Below are 20602 nucleotides of genomic sequence, written 5' to 3'. Positions count from 1 at the left end.
CTGATTGCCAAGAGAGGTGAAACCACTCCCCCTCCAATACAGCCACTGATTATCAAAAGAAGTCAGAAATTGCCCTGCCCCTTATCCTGGTTGATGCAAATTATGAGCAGTCAGCAGTTCACACACCAAGTAGGCCACTGGGAAGACAGGTAGCACTTAAAGTAGATGGCCCTAGCTATAAAAAAAGACAGTACTAGACCACAACAGATAAAGACAAAAAATATATACTTATCACTCCTGGAGATATCAGGAGTCCTCTAGCTATAGATTGAAGCCAAGTGGACACTTCACCACAGWTATGGACATGGCCCCTCTCCCCTGAAGCCTTCCGAACACAGATGCAGCTGCTCCGCCAAGAGGTTGTGGAGCTTAGTGCTTCTATCAGCCAAGTTCTGGATGAACCCGAGACAACCTCCTTGGACACACCGACACCACCTCTTCCTAAAGCCGCCTGGGCCTCCAAGGGTGAGCCTCGGAGGGCCCTGAGCCGGTCCTCCATCTCCAATRTTATGGGCAAGTCATGGCTGTTCTCCATCTACCCTCACGGTGACCTCATTGGCCAACCAGTTCCTGAGGAGAAGCCTGTGGTTATGGCTGACAAGGCTTACTCAACGCCCAAGAATGTGTCTTTCTGGAGGACGATGACATGTTGTTTTGGGAAGAAGGAGAAGACTGGATCCACTAAGAACATCAAGGTCAAGAAGAAGACCAAGATGGAAAAGGTAAGATGATCAATGGCTCATCAGTCATAAATAAATATAGCCATATGTCATTATCTGCCAGTGTACCATGACCTCTCCTCTAAAGTCTTATCTCTGTTTTCTGCTTACAGGACACTGCCATGACCAGGGGATATTGCTCCACGTATTTCAACCTCTTAAAACTGCTCACAAAGTAATATGACGAAYGGGTGAAGAAGTGAACTAGGAGTTTTATCGAATCGTTTTTTTCATATAGCCTTTATTTAACCAGGATAAACCTCTGTCAAGGGAGATCTGACAAGATTCAGCAGGAAAAAACCTGGTTGCCTGATCCAAAGACAAACATCCCCTATCCATAAGGATATCCAGAATGGGAGCGATCATAACATGTTTATCAAGGCTAGGGTGGTTAATGTTGTTAATTAGGTTTTCAATCAACTTTTCTAAATGAGCCTCTGCGTGTCTTTCATATTATGATAACTTTGGGGTTCTGCCATTAGAAAAAAAGTCTGAACATCATTCCCATTGTGGTGATCTGCAAAAAATAAATAAATGTAAAGCTCCTTTTAAACACTATCATTCAGTACCCTATGTTGGTATGGGTTGTGAAGTCTTGTCAATCAAAGAGAAGATGGTCGATAAAATATTAGACTGCCCACCACCACACTATCGCAAAAGGCAGTATAACTAAAACAGTACAAATGCAGGGTCAAGTTAAGTGTAATCAGGCAAATGGTCTCGGTGGACTCATCCAGAGGAGATCAAAGACCATTTTACATGCAGTTACGTCCACGCTGACATTTGCACAGTGGGCAGTGGCCTTGAGCCATTGCCTTGATTCCAGCACTCATAGACCTCTGCTGAGTAAGACGGTCCCACCGGAGACCAACAACGGCAGGAAGTTATACTGAAGACATTCCTTGACTTCCCTTATGGAAGTAATTAGAATTATGGCCTGTAAAGTAGTGTTGGTGGGGGGGGGGGGGGGGGGGAGAAATCCCCATCTCTCTAGGAAGTGACCAAGATCATCTGATAGCGATGGTTGTTAGTAGAAGAGAACAGTGGTGGTGGTGGGAGTTGGGTCTTTCTTGTACAAGAGAGCATGTTTGAGGCAAACACAGACTTGGCTCTATCCTATCACTGGTCTGTCTGAGAGATGTAAGGGGCCAGTATCCTCAGAGGGAGACTTCCTAGAGAGCCACAGCACTGAGCCAGTGCAGCATCTATTGTACGTTAGCATCATAACGTACAGTCATATCAAATAATCACAGTAATATATGGCTTAAAAGATTTGATACCCATTCACACCTCAAACCAGCGAGAAAGCATGTGGTCAGTCAGGGCTGTGGTTCCAAAAAGGCACACACCTCTCACAAACACGGAGCATTCACAACCTGCACTGCTTATCTTGAACAAGGGTGATGGAATGTAGCCTCTGTAAATATCAGTGGGAACCTGCGTCAGATTCCCACAGCTAGTCTTCCAGGATAAGAGCTACAGTACGTCTGCTTGTTATTCCCGGGWGGCACGATAGTAGCACCTCCTTTCCTCTGCGAAAAAACAGTGGCAAATGAAAACAATCTGATCCAAGTCATTTATCGGTTTTATGTCATCAAAACCACATACAGTGAGCTCCAAAAGTATTGGGACAGTGAGACATTTTTCAATGTTTTGGCTCTGTACTCCAGCACTGAATTTGAAATTATACAATGACTGTGAACCATATCGGATGAACCGTTCAGAAATTACAACAATTTTGTACTTAGTCCCCCCCCCCCAATTTTAGGGGACCAAAAGTATTGGAACAAATTTTTATTGTATTTAATCTTTATTTAACTAGGCAAGTCAGTTAAGAACAAATTCTTATTTACAATGACGGACTACCCCGGCCCGAGCCTAACCCGGACGACGCTGGGCCAATTGTGCGCCGCCCTATGGGACTCCCAATCACGGCCGGTTGTGATAAAGCCTGGAATCGAACCAGGGTCTGTAGTGACACTTCTAGCACCTTAAACCGCTGCGCCACTGAGGAGCCCAAATTCACTTATGTGTATTAAAGTAGTAAAAAGTATTTGGTTCCATATTCATTGCACGCAATGACTACAAATTTGTTTGATGCATTTGCTGTTTGTTTTGGTTGTGTTTCAGATTATTTTGTGCCCAATAGAAATAATTGGTAAATATTGTATTGTCATTTTGGAGTCACTTTTATTGTAAATAAGAATATAATATGTTTCTAAACACTTCTACATTAATGTGGATGCTGCCATGATCACAGATAATCCTGAATGAACCGTGAACAATGAATGAGAAAGTTAGGCTCCAAATATCATACCACCCAAAAATTGCAAACCTCCCCTGTTATTGTAATGATTCGAGTTCAGCATGTCTTGGGGGTATGATATTTGTGCGTCTGTAACTTTCTCACTCATCATTATTCACGATTCATACACGATTATCCGTAATCATGGTATCATCCACATTAATTTAGAAGTGCTCATTATATTATATGAAAAGGGAAAAGTCTGGTTGAAACATCAGGGACGTGTTCGTGTTCAAAAATGTGTGTTTATTTTTGGAGTCCAGATAGTCCCTCTCCTTATCAGTTTGTTTTTCTTCTGTTTTGGTGCCCAATGAACACGACCCTGGTCTTGCCTGAGGTACACCCGACACCTGTTGTAGTCGTAGCTTTCACATGGAGGTGAAACAACATCTGCCATTACCATTCTTGTTTCGCTTAATAACACTCCTGCTCGTCATATGAGTCATTTCTCTGAAACGGCGATGACAAAGACAGCGGCTCGTCTCAGGTCTCAAAACAACAGAGATGTGTTATTTATCCAGCTAGCGAACAGAGGACAGGCCTCATCAGGTACTGACTTGGAAGTGGGAGAGACCGTCCGACGCCACTACATTCCCAGAGTATTAGCCAATCCCCTGCGAAACAGAGAGGAATGCCGAGTGTTCACAGTTCAGGCTACGAGCAGGAACAACGGGAGGGATGGCTGCCTCCTCCTCATGGTCACTGACACGGCTGTTAAAGTGATTGTTTTTCCTCTCATGTAGTGAGAGACCAGATATTCGTCTAACATAAACAGTAGACACAAGCAGAGGATCTGTGCAGGGTCAAAACATCTTAAGAGACCCAAGTATAACAGTCAACCACCACATGCATTGGGAGTCACACTGGTGTTGGTGTCAAACTGTGGCAGTGTTTCAACTGTCAATCATACTTCCTCGGAGGAAAAAGAGGTAACCTTACTGCTTTGACTGAAACGGTATGCTTATGTATAACCAAAATCCAGAATATATGTTCTGATCCAGTGGGGAATTTATGGTCCAATTCATCTGCAGTGAATATGCTAATGAGACTCCATAGAATGCAGTGTAATTCGCTAGGTACAGGTAGAGTTGAGTAGATAACCACTAGTGCCCCTGCAGCAGAGGGGTCGTTCGGGCCAAAGAGTGGGACATCAGACGCTCTTCTAAGCCTTAACTACAGGCCCTCRGTGCTATTAGTCATGGGCTTCACGACAGGAGACCCACCCAGACCACGGTGTGCACACTTTCTGAGCTCTGGAGCGACCACAGCCACAGACTCCACAAGCATATCAAAATAAAATCACACGCCGAATACAACAGGTGTAGACTTTACCGTGAAATGCTTACGTACGAGCCCTTTCCCAACAATGCAGAGTAAGAAAATTTGCCAATTAAAAATAGAAAACAGTAACACAATAAATTAACAATAACGAGGCTATACATAAAGAGTGCCAGTACCGAGTCAATGTGCAGGGGTACGAGGTACTGTAGTTGAGGTAATATGTACATGTAGGGAGGGGTAAAAGTGGCTAGGCAATCAGGATAGATAATAAAATGAGTAGCAGCGTATGTGAAGCGTGTGAAAGTGTGTGTGTGGCATCAATATGCATGTGTGTGTGTGTGTGTGTGTTGGAGTGTCCAGTGTGCATTGAGTTAGTGCAAGAGTCAGTGCAAAAAAGGGTCAATGTAAATATTCAGGTTAGCCATTTGATTAACTGTTCAGCAGTCTTATGGCTTGGGGGTAGAAGCTGTTCAGGAGCCTTTTGGTCCCCAGACTTGGCGCTCCGGTACCGCTTGACCTGCTGTAGCAGAGTGAACAGTAAATGGCTTTGATGGCTGGGGTCTTTGACAATTTTCYGGGTCTTCCTCTGACACTGCCTGGTATGGTGGTCCTGGATGGCAGGGAGCTCTGCCCCAGTGATGTACTGGGCTGTCCACAACACCCTCTGTAGCGCCTTGCGATCGAGAGCGGTGGGGTTGCCATACCAAGCGGTGACGCAGCCAGTCAATATGCTCTCAATGGTGCAGCTGTAGAMCTTTTTGAGGATCTGAGGAACCATGTCAAATCTTTTCAACCTCCTGAGGGGGAAGAGGCTTTGTCGTGCATTCTTCACAACTGTGCTGGTTTGAGAGGACCTTGTTAAGTGCTTAGTAATGTGGACACCGAGTAAGTTGAAGCTTTCGACCTGCTCCACTACAGCCTCGTCAATGTGGATGGGGGCAGGCTCGCCCCTCCATTTCCTGTAGTCCCCGATCAGTTCCTTTGTCTTGCGGATGTTGAAAGAGAGGTTGTTATCCTGGATTCACACTGCCAGGTCTCTGACCTCCTCCCTGTAGGCTGTCTCATTGTCATCTGCAATCAGTCCTGCCACAGTCATGTCGTCAGCAAACTTGGTGATGGTGTTAGAGTTGTGCGTGGCCACACAGTCATGGGTGAACAGGGAGTACAGAAGGGGACTAAGCACACAACCCTGAGGGGCATGTTGAGTGTCAGTGTGGCAGATGTTGTTACCTACCCTCACCACCTGGGGGCGGCCCATCAGAAAGTTTAGGATCCAGTTGCAGAGGAAGGTGTTCAGTCCAAGGATACCGAGATTGGTGATGAGCKTGGAAGGAACTATGGTGGTGAACGCTGACCTGTTGTCAATGAACAGCATTCTCACATATGTATTCCTCTTGTCCAGTTGKGAGAGAGCAGTGTGTAGTGCAATAGAGATTGTGTCATCTGTGGATCTGTTGGGGAGGTTTGCGATTGTTGATGTGTGCCATGACCAGCCTTTCAATGCATTTCATGGTTACAGATGTAAATGCTATGGCACGATAGTCATTTAAGCAGATTACCTTTGGGATTACAGACCGAGATGTTGAAAATGTAAAGACAGTTTCCAGCTGGTCTGTGCATGCGCTGAGAACACGGCCTGGTATTCCATCTGACCCAACGGCCTTGTGAGTGTTTACCTGTTTAAAATTCTTACTCACATCGGCCACGGAGAGCGAGAACACACAATTGTCCTGGACAGCAGGGGCTCTCATGCCTGGCTCAGTGTTGTTTGCCTCGAAGCGAGCATAGAAGGCATTCAGCTCGTCTGGGAGGTTTGTGCTGGGGAGGTTTGTGTCACTGGAAAACCCACGGTTGTGCAAATATACAGAGCTCAACAACATGAAACAAAAGCAATTGTTACCTTGGCGCGCCACTGACTACCTGCTTAGGGCACACACGCACGCACRCACACACACCTTTGAGTGTATTCCCTCACCTGGTTGAGCATAGCGTTTCCCGCGGGTTTGTGACCCATTGGACGCCATCTTGCCTGTGAAGACTGCATAGACTCTCTGGGCCCAGACCTGATGGCTGCCCTCATCCTTTACCCCACAGCGCGGTGTGCCCATCTGCTTCAGGGTGGCACCATCCAGCTGTCCTGTGACGGGCAGGTGGGACAGCCACTGAAACTCCCTGTGAGAGAGGAGGTGGTGAAAAAATKAATACAGATTAGCATACCAATAAACAATACATGAAACAAACTCTGTCTTGGTCACAATGAGGAATACATTTTGATGTCATAATTTCAGTGTCATTGTCCCTGCTGTATTTAACTCACGCAAAGAGACAATCATGTTCTCAAACCTCATTACTCAAAGAGTATATCTAATGATTATATTATACACTCATTGCTGGGACAGACCAGATACAACTTCAATAAGCACTGAGGTGTGAAGTGAAAGGTGTCGAGCCCTTTGGACACAACAATTGGCAGGAGAAATAAAAGCTTTTCCCAAGTGGGTGTGACACCTACTCCCGTTGCCTGTGGCACTGCTGCTTGGATTCCACCTGGCAATCTGTTCACCGTCTTCCCTGGCCTGTCTCCCCCTGTCTGGTACAGTTACCCCCACCACACTCCCCCCTCTCTCCCGAGCTTTCGCACGCGTCCTGCACACACGCACTGTTGGGGCGAGTGACTCTAAACTTACAATGGCTAGCCCTAAGTCGTTATATATTAGATTTTTTTCTTGTGTATTTTGCTATTTGCCTCATGACTCCTGCATGCTTTGTTGACTACGAACTTTCTTTACCCAACCGTGGGACAGACTATGTTTGTTCCCACACTCGGGACTCTGACTATCGGTTACACGACTTTTGGCCTCCCATCCTATTCTAACCACCTCTCACCGGCTTTGTATTCATGTTACCTGATGAAATTGCTATACAATATGATCTTGTTGCCATCTTGCCATCTGATGCACATTCAGATGTGACAAATCAGCACTGCAGAGCTCTYCCTGTCCTGTGCTGTGCATAGATTGTATTGCTGTTGATGATATCTGGAAATGTGAATGTACACCCTTGGCCCATCTACTGTTGCTGGCCCCAATTCTGACTGGTGCTCTGATATCGGCTTCACTAATTTCTGCTCTCGTAAAAGCCTGGGTTTTCTGCACATTAACACTAGAAGCTCATTACCTAAAATGGATCAATTGAAAGTGTGGGTTCACAGCTCCAATCCAGATGTGTTGGTCATTACTGAGACGTGGTTAAGGAAGAGTGTTTTGAATACTGATGTTAACCTTTCTGGTTATAACATTTTTCGGCAAGACAGATCTTCCAAAGGTGGGGGAGTGGCAATCTTTACCATGGATCACCTTCAGTGCTCGGTTGTCTCCACCAAGTCTGTCCCCAAACAATTTGATTTGCTGGTTTTAAGTATTAAACTTTCAAATAGCTCTTTGTTGACTGTTGCTGGGTGCTATCGTCCTCCATCAGCACCAGCCTGTACCCTACCTGCCTTAAGCTCTCTCCTGGCCCCTTACACTAAGTCTGAATTTGTCCTGCTAGGTGACCTAAACTGGGATATGCTTAAACCGCCTTACCTCACAAATAATCCTGATAGGTATCAGCCTGGTGTTTTCTGTAATGACCATAGTGATCACTGTTTTACAGCCTGTGTTCGTAATGGCTGCTCAGTGAAACGACCTGCCCTGATTTATTATAGACGCTTGCTAAAAACTTTAATGAGCAAGCCTTCCTTCGTGAACTGGCTTCTGTAAAATGGTATAGAATCAGTTTGATCCCCTCTGTGGAAGTCACTTGGACCTTCTTTTTTTATATTTTCAGTGATATTGTTAACAAACACGCCCTCATAAAGAAAATTAGAATAAAAAACAGACCCTGGTTCAACCCCTGGTTCGACCGTGATCTTGCAGAGTTACTCCACCTCAAGTATTGCATTTGTGAAAGGCCCGGGCACACGCATACTCAGGCTGACTGGCTCTCATTCAGGCAAATGAGAAATAAGTGCACTCAGGCTATCCGGAAGGCCAAAGTTAGTTASTTTAAGCAGCAGTTCTCTCTCTGTGGGTCTAACCCCAAGAAGTTCTGGAAAACTGTTAAAAGACCTGGAGAATAAACCCTCCTCACAGCTGCCCATGTCCCTTAACGTTGATGGTGTGGTTGTTACTAACAAGAAGCACATGGCTGAGCTCTTTAATCACCACTTCATTAAGTCAGGATTCCTATTTGACTCAGCCATGCCTCCTTGCCMRTCCARCATTTMCTAATCTCCCACCCATTCTAATGTGACAATCCCYAATCYTTGTCCYTYTTTTTCCCCTGCCCCGCTACAAAGTTTCTCCCTGCAGGCAGTCACTGAGTCCGAGGTGCTAAAGGAGCTCCTGAAACTTGACCCCMAAAAAACATCTGGGTCAGATGGTTTAGACCCTTTCTTCTTYAAGGTTGCTRCCCCTATCATCGCCAATCCTGTCTCTCCTTTCTGGGGAGGTTCCCATTGCTTGGAAGGCATCCACGGTTCGTCCTTCAGTGGCACCCCAAGCTCTTCTCAATTTATCAACAACTTAGCTCAGGCAGTAGGAAGCTCTCTCATCCATTTATWTGCAGATGATAYGGTCTTATACTCAGCTGGCCCCTCTGGATTTTGTGTGAAATGCTCTACAACAAAGCTTTCTTWGTGTCCAACAAGCTTTCTCTACCCTTAACCTTGTTCTGAACAGCTCCAAAACAAAGGTCATGTGGTTTGGTAAGAAGAATGCCCCTCTCCCCACAGGTGTGATTACTACCTCTGAGGGTTTAGAGCTTGAGGTAGTCACCTCATACAAGTACTTGGGAGTATGRCTAGACGGTACACTGTCCTTCTCTCAGCACATATCAAAGCTGCAGGCTAAAGTTAAATCTARACTTGGTTTCCTCTATCGTAATGGCTCCTCTTTCACCCCAGCTGCCAAACTAACCCTGATTCAGATGACCATCCTACCCATGCTAGATTACGGAGACGTAATTTATAGATTGTCAGGTAAGGGTGCTCTTGAGCGGCTAGATGTTCTTTACCATTCGGCCATCAGATTTGCCACCAATGCTCCTTATAGGACACATCACTGCACTCTATACTCCTCTGTAAACTGGTCATCTCTGTATACCTGTCACAAGACCCACTGGTTGATGCTAATTTATAAAACCCTCTTAGGCCTCACTCCTTCCTTATCTGGGATATCTACTGCAGCCCTCATCCTCCACATACAACACAAATTCTGCCAGTCACATTCTGTTAAAGGTCCCCAAAGCGCACACATCCCTGGGTCACTCCTCTTTTCAGTTCGCTGCAGCTAGCGACTTTAACGACCTGCAACAAACACTCAAACCAGACAGTTTTATCTCAATCTCTTCATTCAAAGACTCAATCATGGACACACTTATTAACAGTTGTGGCTGCTTTGTGTGATGTATTGTTGTTTCTACCTTCTTGCCCTTTGTGCTGTTGTCTGTGCCCAATAATGTTTGTACCATGTTTTGTGCTGMYACCATGTTGTTGTCATGTTGTGTAGCTACCATGCTGTGTTGTCATGTGTTGCTGCCTTGCTATGTTGTTGTCTTAGGTCTCTCTTTATGTAGTGTTGTCTCTCTTGTCGTGATGCGTATTTTGTTCTATATTTTTTTTAAATGTGGTAGGCCATCATTGTAAATAAGAATTTGTTCTTAACTGACTTGCCTTGTTAAATAAAAATAAAATAAAATCAATACCCTATAATGACAAAGGGAATACCCAATGAGTCAATACATTGTAGAAGCACCTTTGGCGGCGATTACAGCTTTGAGTCGTTGGGATCAATGTCCTGTTGGAACGTAAATCTTTTCCCCATTCTAAGGTTGTTTGCACTCTGAAGCAGGTTCTCATCAAAGATTTGCCTGTATTTGRCTGGCTTCATTGTTACCTCTATCCTTACCACATGGGGGAAAGGCGCTGTGCCGTGARGTGTTGCTTTATYTGTTTACTGTTCACTTGCACTATATAAGATGGAAAGGAGTTCCAAACTCATGGCTCTGTACAATACTGTASGTTTCCTTGAATTTGTTCTTGACCTGGGGCCTGTGAAAAGACCCCTGGTTGCATGTCTGGTGGGGTARGTGTGTTWAAAAAAAATWATTCACCTGTTTTTAACCAGGTAGGCCAGTTGAGAACAAGTTCTCATTTACAACTGCGACCTGGCMAAGATAAAGCAAAGCAGTGCGRCACAAACAACACAGAGTTACACATGGGATAAACAATAACACAATAGAAAAGTCTATATACAGTGTGTGCAAATGAGGTAAGATTAGGGAGGTAAGGCCATAGTGGCAAAATAATTACAATTTAGCATTAACACTGGAGTGATAGATGTGCAGAAGATGAATGTGCAAGTTGAGATACTGGGGTGCAAAGGAGAAGAAAAAAAAAATAACAATATGGGGATGAGGTAGTTGGGTGGGCTATTTACAGACGGGCTGTTTACAGGTGCAATGATCGGTAAGCAGCTCTGACAGCTGATGCTTAAAGTTAGTGAGGGAGATATAAGTCTCCAGCTTCAGTGGTTTTAGCAATTCATTCCAACATTAGCAGCAGAGAACTGGAAGGAAAGGCGGCCACAAGGAGAGTTGGCTTTGGGGAGACCAGTGAAATATACCTGCTGAGCGCGTGCTATGGTTGGGTGCTCCTATGGTGACCAGTGAGCTGAGATAGGGCAGACTTTTACTAGCAGAAAAACTTATAGATGACCTGGAGCCAGTGGGTTTTGGCGACGAATATGAAGCGAGGGCCAGCCAACGAGAGCATACAGGTCGCAGTGGTAAGTGTATATGGGGCTTTGGACAAAACGGATGGCACTGTGAAGACTGCATCAATTGCTTGAGTAGAGTGTTGGAGGCTATTTATGAACATTGCCGAAGTCAAGATCAGTGGATAGTCAGTTTTACGAGGGTATGTTTGGCAGCATGAGTGAAAGGATGCTTGTGGCGAAATAGGAAGCTGATTCTAGACTTAATTTGGATTGGAGATGCTTAATGTGAGTCTGGAAGGAGAGTTACAGTCTAACCAGACACCTAGTATTCTGTAGTTGTCCACATATTCTAAGTCAGAACGTCCAGAGTAGTGACGCTAGACTGGCGGGCGGGTGCGGCAGCGATCGGTTGAAGGAGCATGCTTTAGTTTACTTGCATTGAGAGCAGTTGAGGCCACGGAAGATGTTGTATGGCATTGAAGCTCGTCTGGAGGTTTGTTAACACAGTGTCCAAAGAAGGGCCAGTATACAGAATGGTGTCGTTTGCGTAGAGGTGGATCAGAGAATCACGAGCAGCAAGAGCGACATCATTGATGTATACTGAGAAAAGAGTCGGCCCGAGAATTGAACCCTGTGGCACCTCCATAGAGACTGCCTGAGGTCCGGACAACAGGCCCTCCGATTTGACACACTGAACTCTATCTGAGAAGTAGTTGGTGAACCAGGAGAGGCAGTCATTTGAGAAACCAAGGCTGTTGAGTCTGCCGATAAGAATGCGGTGATTGACAGAGTCGAAAGCCTTGGCCAGGTCGATGAAGACGGCTGCACAGTATTGTCTTTTATGGATGGCGGTTATGATATCGTTTAGGACCTTGAGCATGGCTGAGGTGCACCCATGACCAGCTCGGAAACCAGATTGCATAGCGGAGAAGGTACAGTGGGATTTGAAATGGTCGGTAATCTGTTTGTTAACTTGTATTTCGAAGACTTTAGAAAGGCAGAGTAGGATAGATATAGGTCTGTAACAGTTTGGGTCTAGARTGTCTCGCCCATTGAAGAGGGGGATGACCGCGGCAGCTTTCCAGTCTTTAGGGATCTCAGACGATACGAAAGAGAGTTTGAACAGGCTAGTAATAGGGGTTGCAACAATTGCGGCAGATCATTTTAGAAACAGAGGGTCCAGATTGTCTAGCCCAGCTGATTTGTAGGGGTCCAGATTTTGCAGCTCTTTCAGAACATCAGCTATCTGGATATGGGTGAAAGAGAAGTGGGGGAGGCTTTGGCAAGTTGCTGTGGGGGGTGCAGAGCTGTTGACCGGGGTAGGGGTAGCCAGGTGGAAAGCATGGCAAGCTGTAGAGAAATGCTTATTGAAATTCTCGATTATCGTAGATTTATCGGTGGTGACAGTGTATCCTAGCCTCATAACAGGACTTTACAGTGTCCCAGAACTTTTTGGAGTTTGTGCTACAGGATGCAAATTTCTGTTTGAAAAAGCTAGCCTTTGCTTTCCTAACTGCCTGTGTATATTGGTTCCGAACWTCCCTGAAATGTTGCATATCGYGGGGGCAGTTCAATGCTAATGCAGTAAGCCACAGGATGTTTTTGTGCTGGTCAAGGGCAGTCAAGTCTGGAGTGAAGTTTTTAGTTCTACATTTATTGAATGGGGCATGCTTATTTAAGATAGTGAAGAAAGCACTTTTAAAGAATAACCAGGCATCCTCTACTGACGGAATGAGGTCAATATCCTTCCAGGATACCCGGGCCAGGTCGATTAGAAAGGCCTGCTTGCTGAAGTGTTTTAGGGAGCGTTTGACAGTGATGAGGGGTGGTTGTTTGACCGCGGACCCATTACAGACGCAGGCAATGAGGCAGTGATCGCTGAGATCCTGGTTGAAGACAGCAGGGGTGTATTTAGAGGGCAGGTTGGTCAGGATGATATCTATGAGGGTGCCCGTGTTTACTGATTTAGGGTTGTACCTGGTAGGKTCCTTGATAATTAGTGTGAGATTGAGGGCATCTATCTTAGATTGTAGGACGGCCGGGGTGTTAAGCATATCCCAGTTTAGGTCACCTAACAGTACAAACTCTGAAGATAAATGGTAGAAGAGAGCTATCTAAGGCCTGTTGAGCAGGACTGAGGGCTCTACAGTGAAATAAAACAATAAGAACTAGCCAAGACAGCAGGAGACAAGGCATATTGACATTAGAGAGAGGCATAAAGCAATCACAGGTGTTGATCAGGAGAGCTAAGACAACAACGGGTAAATGGCGATGAATGGGCAGAGCGGGTCAGTTAGGTACATACAGGACCTGAGTTCGAGGCTGGGGCCGACAGGTAAACAAAATGAGGTACCGTGTTATTAAAACAGTCCAGGGGGCATCAGCGGTGTATGTGTCAGTGCTCTTTTTAAGCAGACTATGCAAACAATTTGGAATTTCCAACACATTCATGTTTCTTAAAAAACAAGAAGTGACGCAGTCCGTCTTCCTCGAATCTTAGCCAAGAGAGACTTGCATGCATAGTATTAATATTAGCCCTCTGGTTATAATGAAGAGCAAGACGTGCCTCTGTTCTTGACCAACTGCAGCTTAACTAGGTCTTTCTTTGCAGCACTTGACCATATGACTGGACAATGATCAAGATAAGATAAAACTAAGGCCTGCCGGATTGCTTGTGGACAGACCTCTCCCCATCTTTACAACCATTGAATCTATATGTTTTGACCATGACAGTTTACAATCTAAAGTAACACCAAGTAATTTAGTCTCCTCAACTTGTCAACAGCCACACCATTCATTACCAGATTCAGCTGAGGTCTGATGCGTATGGTTGAATCATCAGCATACATGGACACACATGCTTTGTTTAATGCGAGTGGCAGGTCATTGATAAAAATAGAAAAGAGTAGAGGCCTAGAGAGCTGTCCTGTGGTACACCACACTTCACATGTTTGACATTAGAGAAGCTTCTATTAAAGAAAATCCTCTGAGTTCTGTTAGATTGTCACGATCGTCTTTATGTGGAAGAGAGGACCAAGGCGCAGCGTGATACGAAACATCTTCTTTAATTATAACGAAGACGAAACAAACACTTTTACACACTAATACAAAAAACGACCGTGAAGCTACAAACCTACGTGCACACATGCAACATAGACATAGACAATTACCGACAACAGCCTAATGCCTATGGCTGCCTAAAATAGGCTCCCAATCAGAGACAACAATAAACAGCTGTCTCTGATTGAGAACCAAACCAGGCAACCATAGACTTTCCTAAATACCTACACTGAACACAACCCCATACACTCTACAAAACCCCTATACAATACAACCACCCAAGACGAGACAAATATACACAAACATCCCCCATGTCAACACCTGACCTAACTAAAATAATACAGAAAACAAAGATAACTAAGGCCAGCGTGACATAGATAGATAGCTCTGAATCTACGATATGGCAGAGGTTGAAAAGCCATAACAAATAAGTTTTCTAATAAGAGGTTATGGTCAATAATATCAAAGGCTGCACTGAAATCTAACAGTACAGCTCCCACAATCTTCTTATTATCAATTTCTTTCAACCAATCATCGGCCATTTGTGTCAGTGCAGTACATGTTGAGTGCCCTTCTCTATAAGCAGGCTGAAAGTCTGTTGTTAATTTGTTTACAGAGAAATAGCATTGTATTTGGCCAAACACAATGTTTTCCAACAGTTTGCTAAGAGCTGCAGCAAGTTTATAGCTTTGCTGTTAGAACCAGTAAAGGCCGCTTAACAACTCTTGGTAGCGGAATGATTATGGCTTCCCTCCAGGCCTGAGGACAAAGACTTTAGGCTCAGATTAAAGATATGACAGATGGGAGTGGCTATAGAGTCAGCTACCATCCTCAGTAGCTTTCCATCTAAGTTGTCAATGCCAGGAGGTTTGTCATTATTGATCGATAACAATAATTTTCCCACCCTCCCCACACTAACTTAACAAAATTCAAACTACAATGCTTTTCTTTCCTTAATTAGTTTTTGTTATGCATGAGTACGATGGCTCACTGTTCGTTGTCCCTGGCTAAATTTGGCTAAGTTTTCCCACTTTGCAAATGAAGTTAATCATTCAAATAACTGGCAACATCAAATGTTTTGTGATGAAATAAGCCATCTTGATTCAATGAAAGATGGAGTTGAATTTGTCTTTCTGCCCATAACTTAATTTAAAGTTCTCCAAAGTTTTTTTTCTCCATCATTCTTTATATCATTGGTCTTGGCTTCATAATACAGTTATTTTTGTGTGAGTTTGGACATCATTTCTCAATTTGTAGTAAGTCAGCCAGTCAGATGAGCAGCCAGACTTATTAGCCACTCCTTTTGTCCATCTCTTTCAACCATACAGTTTTTCAATTCCTCAACAATCCATGGATCCTTAACAGTTCTAACAGTCAGTTTCTTTATCTTAATTAATCAAGTGCAGCATCTGGATGCTCCTTATTAATCAGACCAACAAATATTTTTAACATCATCCACATAAGAGCCACAGCAAAATCGTTGTATGATCTCTATACACTGTTTTAGGCCCAGCTTTTGAACTTTATACAGCCACTTATTGTGATCACTGCATCCAATGGGTATGGGGTATGTGTGTACAGTCGTGGCCAAAAGTTTTGAGAATGACACAAATATTAATTTCACAAAGTCTGCTGCCTCAGTTAGTATGATGGCAATTTGCATATACTCCAGAATGTTATGAGAAAGTGATCAGATGAATTGCAATTAATTGCAAAGTTCCTCTTGCCAACTGAATCCCCAAAAACATTTCCACTGCATTTCAGCTCTGCCACAAAAGGACCAGCTGACATCATGTCAGTGATTCTCTCGTTTAACACAGGTGTGAGTGTTGACGAGGACAAGGCTGGAGATCACTCTGTCATGCTGATTGAGTTTGAATAACAGACTGGAAGCTTCAAAAGGTGTGTGCTTGAATCATTGTTCTTCCTCTGTCAACCGTAGTTAGCTGCAAGAAAACAGTGCCGTCATCATTTCTTTGCACAAAAAGGGCTTCACAGGCAAGGATATTGCTGCCAGTAAGATTGCACCTAAATCAACCATTTATCGGATTATCAAGAACTTCAAGAGAGAGCGGTTCAATTGTGTGAAAGAAGGCTTCAGGCGCGCACAAAGAAAGTCCAGCAAGCGCCAGGACTGTCTCCTAAAGTTGATTCAGCTGCAAGATCGGGGCACCACCATACAGAGCTTGCTCAGGAATAGCAGCATGCAGGTGTGAGTGCATCTGCACGCACAGTGAGGTGAAGACTTTTGAGGATGGCCCGGTGTCAAGAAGGGCAGCAAAGAAGCACTTCTCTCCAGGAAAAACATCAGGACAGACTGATATTCTGAAAAAGGTACAGGGATTGACTGCAGAGGACTGGGGGAAAGTCATTTTCTCTGATGAATCCCCTTTCCGATGTTTGGGGCATCCGGAAAAAAGCTTGTCCGGAGAAGACAAGGTGAGCGCTACCAGTCCTGTGTCATGCCAACAGTAAAGCATCCTGAGACCCATCATTTGTGGGGTTGCTTCTTCAGCCAAGGGACTGGGCTCACTCACAATTTTGCCTAAAGAACACAGAAATTAATAAGGAATGGTACCAACACATCCTCCGAGAGACAACTTCTCCAACCACCAGGAACAGTTTGTGTACGAACAATGCCTTTTCCAGCAAGATGGAGCACAAAGGTGATAACTAAGTGGCTCGGGGAACAAAACATCAGTATTGGGTCCATGCCAGAAACTCCCCAGACCTTAATCCCATTTAGAATTGTGGTCAATCCTCAAGAGGCGGGTGACAAACAAAACCCACAAATTCTGATAAACTCAAGCATTGATTATGCAAGAATGGGCTGCCATCAGTCAGGATGTGGCCCAGAAGTTAATTGACAGCATGCCAGGGCGGATTGCAGAGGTCTTGAAAAAGAAGGGTCAACACTGCAAATATTGACTCTTTGCATCAACTTCATATAATTGTCAATAAAAGCCTTTGRYACTTATGAAATACTTGTAATTATACTTCAGTATTCCATAGTAACATCTGACAAAAATATCTGTGGAAATTAATATTTGTGTCATTCTCAAAACTTTTGGCCACGACTGTAGATGGCTGAGGAAAAAATCTATTTAATCCATTTTGAATTCAGGATGTAACACAACAAAATGTGGAATAAGTCAAGGGGTATGAATACTTTCTGAAAGCACTGTATATCAACAGTAGAGATTTGAACTCTACATTCCAGAGTGGTTAGGAGAGGGTTCAACAGAGGATGTTTCCCAGTTCGGTGGTAGTGAGGGAATATTTTACTGCCTGCCTTTTTACATTACCCCTCCATGGGTTGGCCCACAGACCTACACCCTCCCCTAACACCATACAACCTGACTCAGCTACCAGGTTAATAGCCTTGTACTGACTCTAATCAGCCAACAGAGATGTTGATAAGTGCATTTTTCAATGTAGGACGTTGAGTGCATAATCCAATGTAAGTAATTCGATTATGACTTGGAGTCTTCGGGCCAACATAAATATTCTGCTCCACTGGGCAACAGGCTCTCTGATTAGGAAGACTACTCTATGCCCCACTGGTTGAATTGAGAAGAGAGGGTGAGGCTGTGAAACACAGTGTGAGAGAGACAGAATAGCAAAGTCTTAGCCAGTGGAGAATGTAAGGGGACAAAGAGAGAGAAACCGAAACAGAACAGAAGTGCATGAAGGGGATGGAGACAATTCAAAAGTGATAGAGAGAGAGTAGTACAGTACCGGACTGCTGTTTTGACCTCTGCGGCATTGTGTATGTGATTGTCCTGGTGCAGGTAGCCATATTTCTCCAGGAAGCCCTGCAATAAAYGTTACATCATTCTTTTTCATGAGACTCCCACACTTACTTGGCATTTAAACATGATCAAATAAGACATTAATTTGCCTCAGCTTGAACTTTTACAAACTTCAACTATTTCCTTAGGGCCTCTACATGTCTTTAAAAAGACATGTTATAGTCAMTGTCAGGTGGTAGCATGCTAACTTTCCCCCTCATCCCTCTGGGTGACTGAGGAGAGGAGTGATGGAYTCCGGACCACCCATCTTACAGAAAGAGAGTAGGCAGACCATCAGTTATCAGGTTCTAACCACTGGGCTTGATGTTAACAACAGGCACCGACAGGAAGAGGTATGATTAGAGATGTTATGGGGGGGGGGATAAAAAAAATCAACAGATGACAACTCAGTTCAGAGGTGCTAAATACTCTCGGCTGGCGAACGGCAGACAATCCTGTGTGTGTCCGACCCCTTACACACAAGGAATGTGGAGAGAGAAGTTACATTGTCAAACCACTCTAAAATGTCACAGATGTCTCAAGTTTTGAGGGAGCATGCAATTTGCATGCTGACTGCATGAATATCCACCAGAGCTGTTGCCAGAGAATTTAATGTTAATTTCTCTTCCAACATCATTTTAGAAAATTTGGTAGTACGTCCAAACCGCCTTCACAACCGCAGACCACGTGTAACCCAGGACCTCCACATCTGGTTTCTTCACCTGCGGAAATGCTCTGAGACAGTCTCAGGGAAGCTCATCTGCGTGCTCGTTGTCCTCAACAACAGGGTCTTGACCTGACTGCAGTTCGGTGTCGTAAACAACTTCAGTGGGCAAACGCTCACATTTAATGCCACTGGCACGCTGGAGAAGTGTCCTCGTCACGGATGAATCCCGGTTTGGCAGTACGTTCAACCGACATCACAACCGCAGACCACGTGTATGGCGTTSTGTTGCCAAGTGGTTTGCTGATGTCAACCTTTTGAACCGTGCCCCATGGTAGTGGTGGGGTTATGGTATGGGCAGACATCAACTAAGGACAACGATGGCATTTTCTCAATRGCAATTTGAATGCACAGAGGTACTGTGACGARATCCTGAGGCCCATTGTCGTGCCATTCATCCACCTCATGTTTCAGCATGATAATGCATTTCCCCATGTCGCAAGTATCTGTACACAATTCTTGGAAGTTRAAAATGTCTCAGTTCTTCCATGGCCTGCATACTCACCAGACATCACCCATTGAGCCTGTTTGGGATGCTCTGGATCGACAGCGTGTTCCAGTTCCCACCAATATTCAGCAACTTCACACAGCCATTGAAGAGTGGGACAACATTCCACAGGCCACAATCAACATCTGTGACCAACAGATGCATATCTGTATTCCCAGTCATGTGAAATCCATAGATTAGGGCCTAATGAATTTATTTCAATTGACTGATTTCCTTTAAGATCTTTGAAATAGTTGCATTTTCATTCAGTGTATATTGAAATACTGAAACAGCATAACAAATTGAGTTAAACATTTGTCAGACTATAATTTAGGTTTGAAAACTGAAACTGTAATGAAGGTGTTGTGTATAACCAAAGTGGTATAGGATAACTCATTTTCATTTGAGTATTTATACCTGCCAGCATGTAGCTGTGGAATCTTGCTGGAAGGTAAAATGCCTGCTAGAGCTAGATGGAAGAGACTCATCAGGTCATATAGGGAAATTAATAAATCGACAAAACCCATCCATCCCTAAGCACAAGATTTTGAAAAGACGTACGAACGTCTTGCGCTCATGCATTAGATTCTAATGGATTTTACACCGACAGCCATTTTCTCTTTGGTTTCTCATTATCATAGCTCAATCGGGGGTAGCCTGCCTACCCCTCTAAAAACAACCACTCTAAACTGACAGTTGCTGTGGGCGTATGCTACCTGGCTCAATTTAGATTAGTCAAATTATKATTTTCATTCAACTCTACACTTTATATACTAAACGCAACCATTCTGTAWTTTTTYYCCACTAATAGGTATTTTGACCAATCAGACAAGCTCTGAAAAATATCTGATTGTGAACAAATATCAGATTTGGCTACCTGTGTAAACGCAGTCTTAGTGTTTTAGAATATCTCGTCAAAAATAGTCTAGTTCTAAAAAGTTTCAAGCAGTAAACATTAGAAAACTTCTAATAAGCTACAGATAACACACGTACCTCAGCCTCAGGGGTCCCGGCCCGCCAGTCCGTTAACACCGGCGTGCAAACAGTTGACTTTATGAGTATTAGCGCAGTTATAATACATGGACCGATATGCCACAATTTATTSTGGTCCGGAGAGTCTCGCAAACTCATTGTATAACACTTGCAATACCATTAGATTAACGCAGACAAACATACATTTAAATCCAATTCAGATATTTCCAAGTACTGCTTGTCTAATGTGCAACAACCAAGGATATATCAATGTGTGTGATCCCCGTGCTGTGTCATTTTCCTCACATAGGGGAGGGACAGTACCGCCCACAGCTCATGGGCTGGATGAGAACTGAAATCAAAATACTGTACATTGAGAGCATGTCAAAACTTCCCTTCTCTTGGCACGTTGTATCGACCACATAAATATTGTTCAAATTAATTTATATATTTTATTTAACGAGGCAAGTCAGTTAAGAACAAATTCTTATTTTACAATGACGGC

At 44.0% G+C, this 20602-nt stretch overlaps 1 protein-coding gene across 1 annotated transcript in view; it reads right to left on the bottom strand.

Annotated features, from left to right (window-relative positions):
* The window catches only part of mmp28 (matrix metallopeptidase 28), a 39926-nt gene extending 19364 nt beyond the window's left edge, over nucleotides 1–20562 (bottom strand). The window contains exons 1-3 of the mRNA XM_024014056.2: nucleotides 20119–20562; nucleotides 17862–17938; nucleotides 6281–6477 (exon numbers count right to left, since the gene is read on the bottom strand). Coding sequence (XP_023869824.1) covers nucleotides 6281–6477; nucleotides 17862–17938; nucleotides 20119–20256 — 412 coding nt within the window. The 5' untranslated portion in view covers nucleotides 20257–20562. The remainder of the gene's footprint in view (nucleotides 1–6280; nucleotides 6478–17861; nucleotides 17939–20118) is intronic.
* Nucleotides 20563–20602: the final 40 nt, after the last annotated feature.

Source organism: Salvelinus sp. IW2-2015, linkage group LG22 (genome assembly GCF_002910315.2).
Source record: "Salvelinus sp. IW2-2015 linkage group LG22, ASM291031v2, whole genome shotgun sequence".
Lineage (NCBI taxonomy): Eukaryota > Metazoa > Chordata > Actinopteri > Salmoniformes > Salmonidae > Salvelinus > Salvelinus sp. IW2-2015.
The sequence above is the reverse complement of the archived record's forward strand: the minus strand, read 5'-3'. Positions and strand labels throughout refer to the sequence as shown.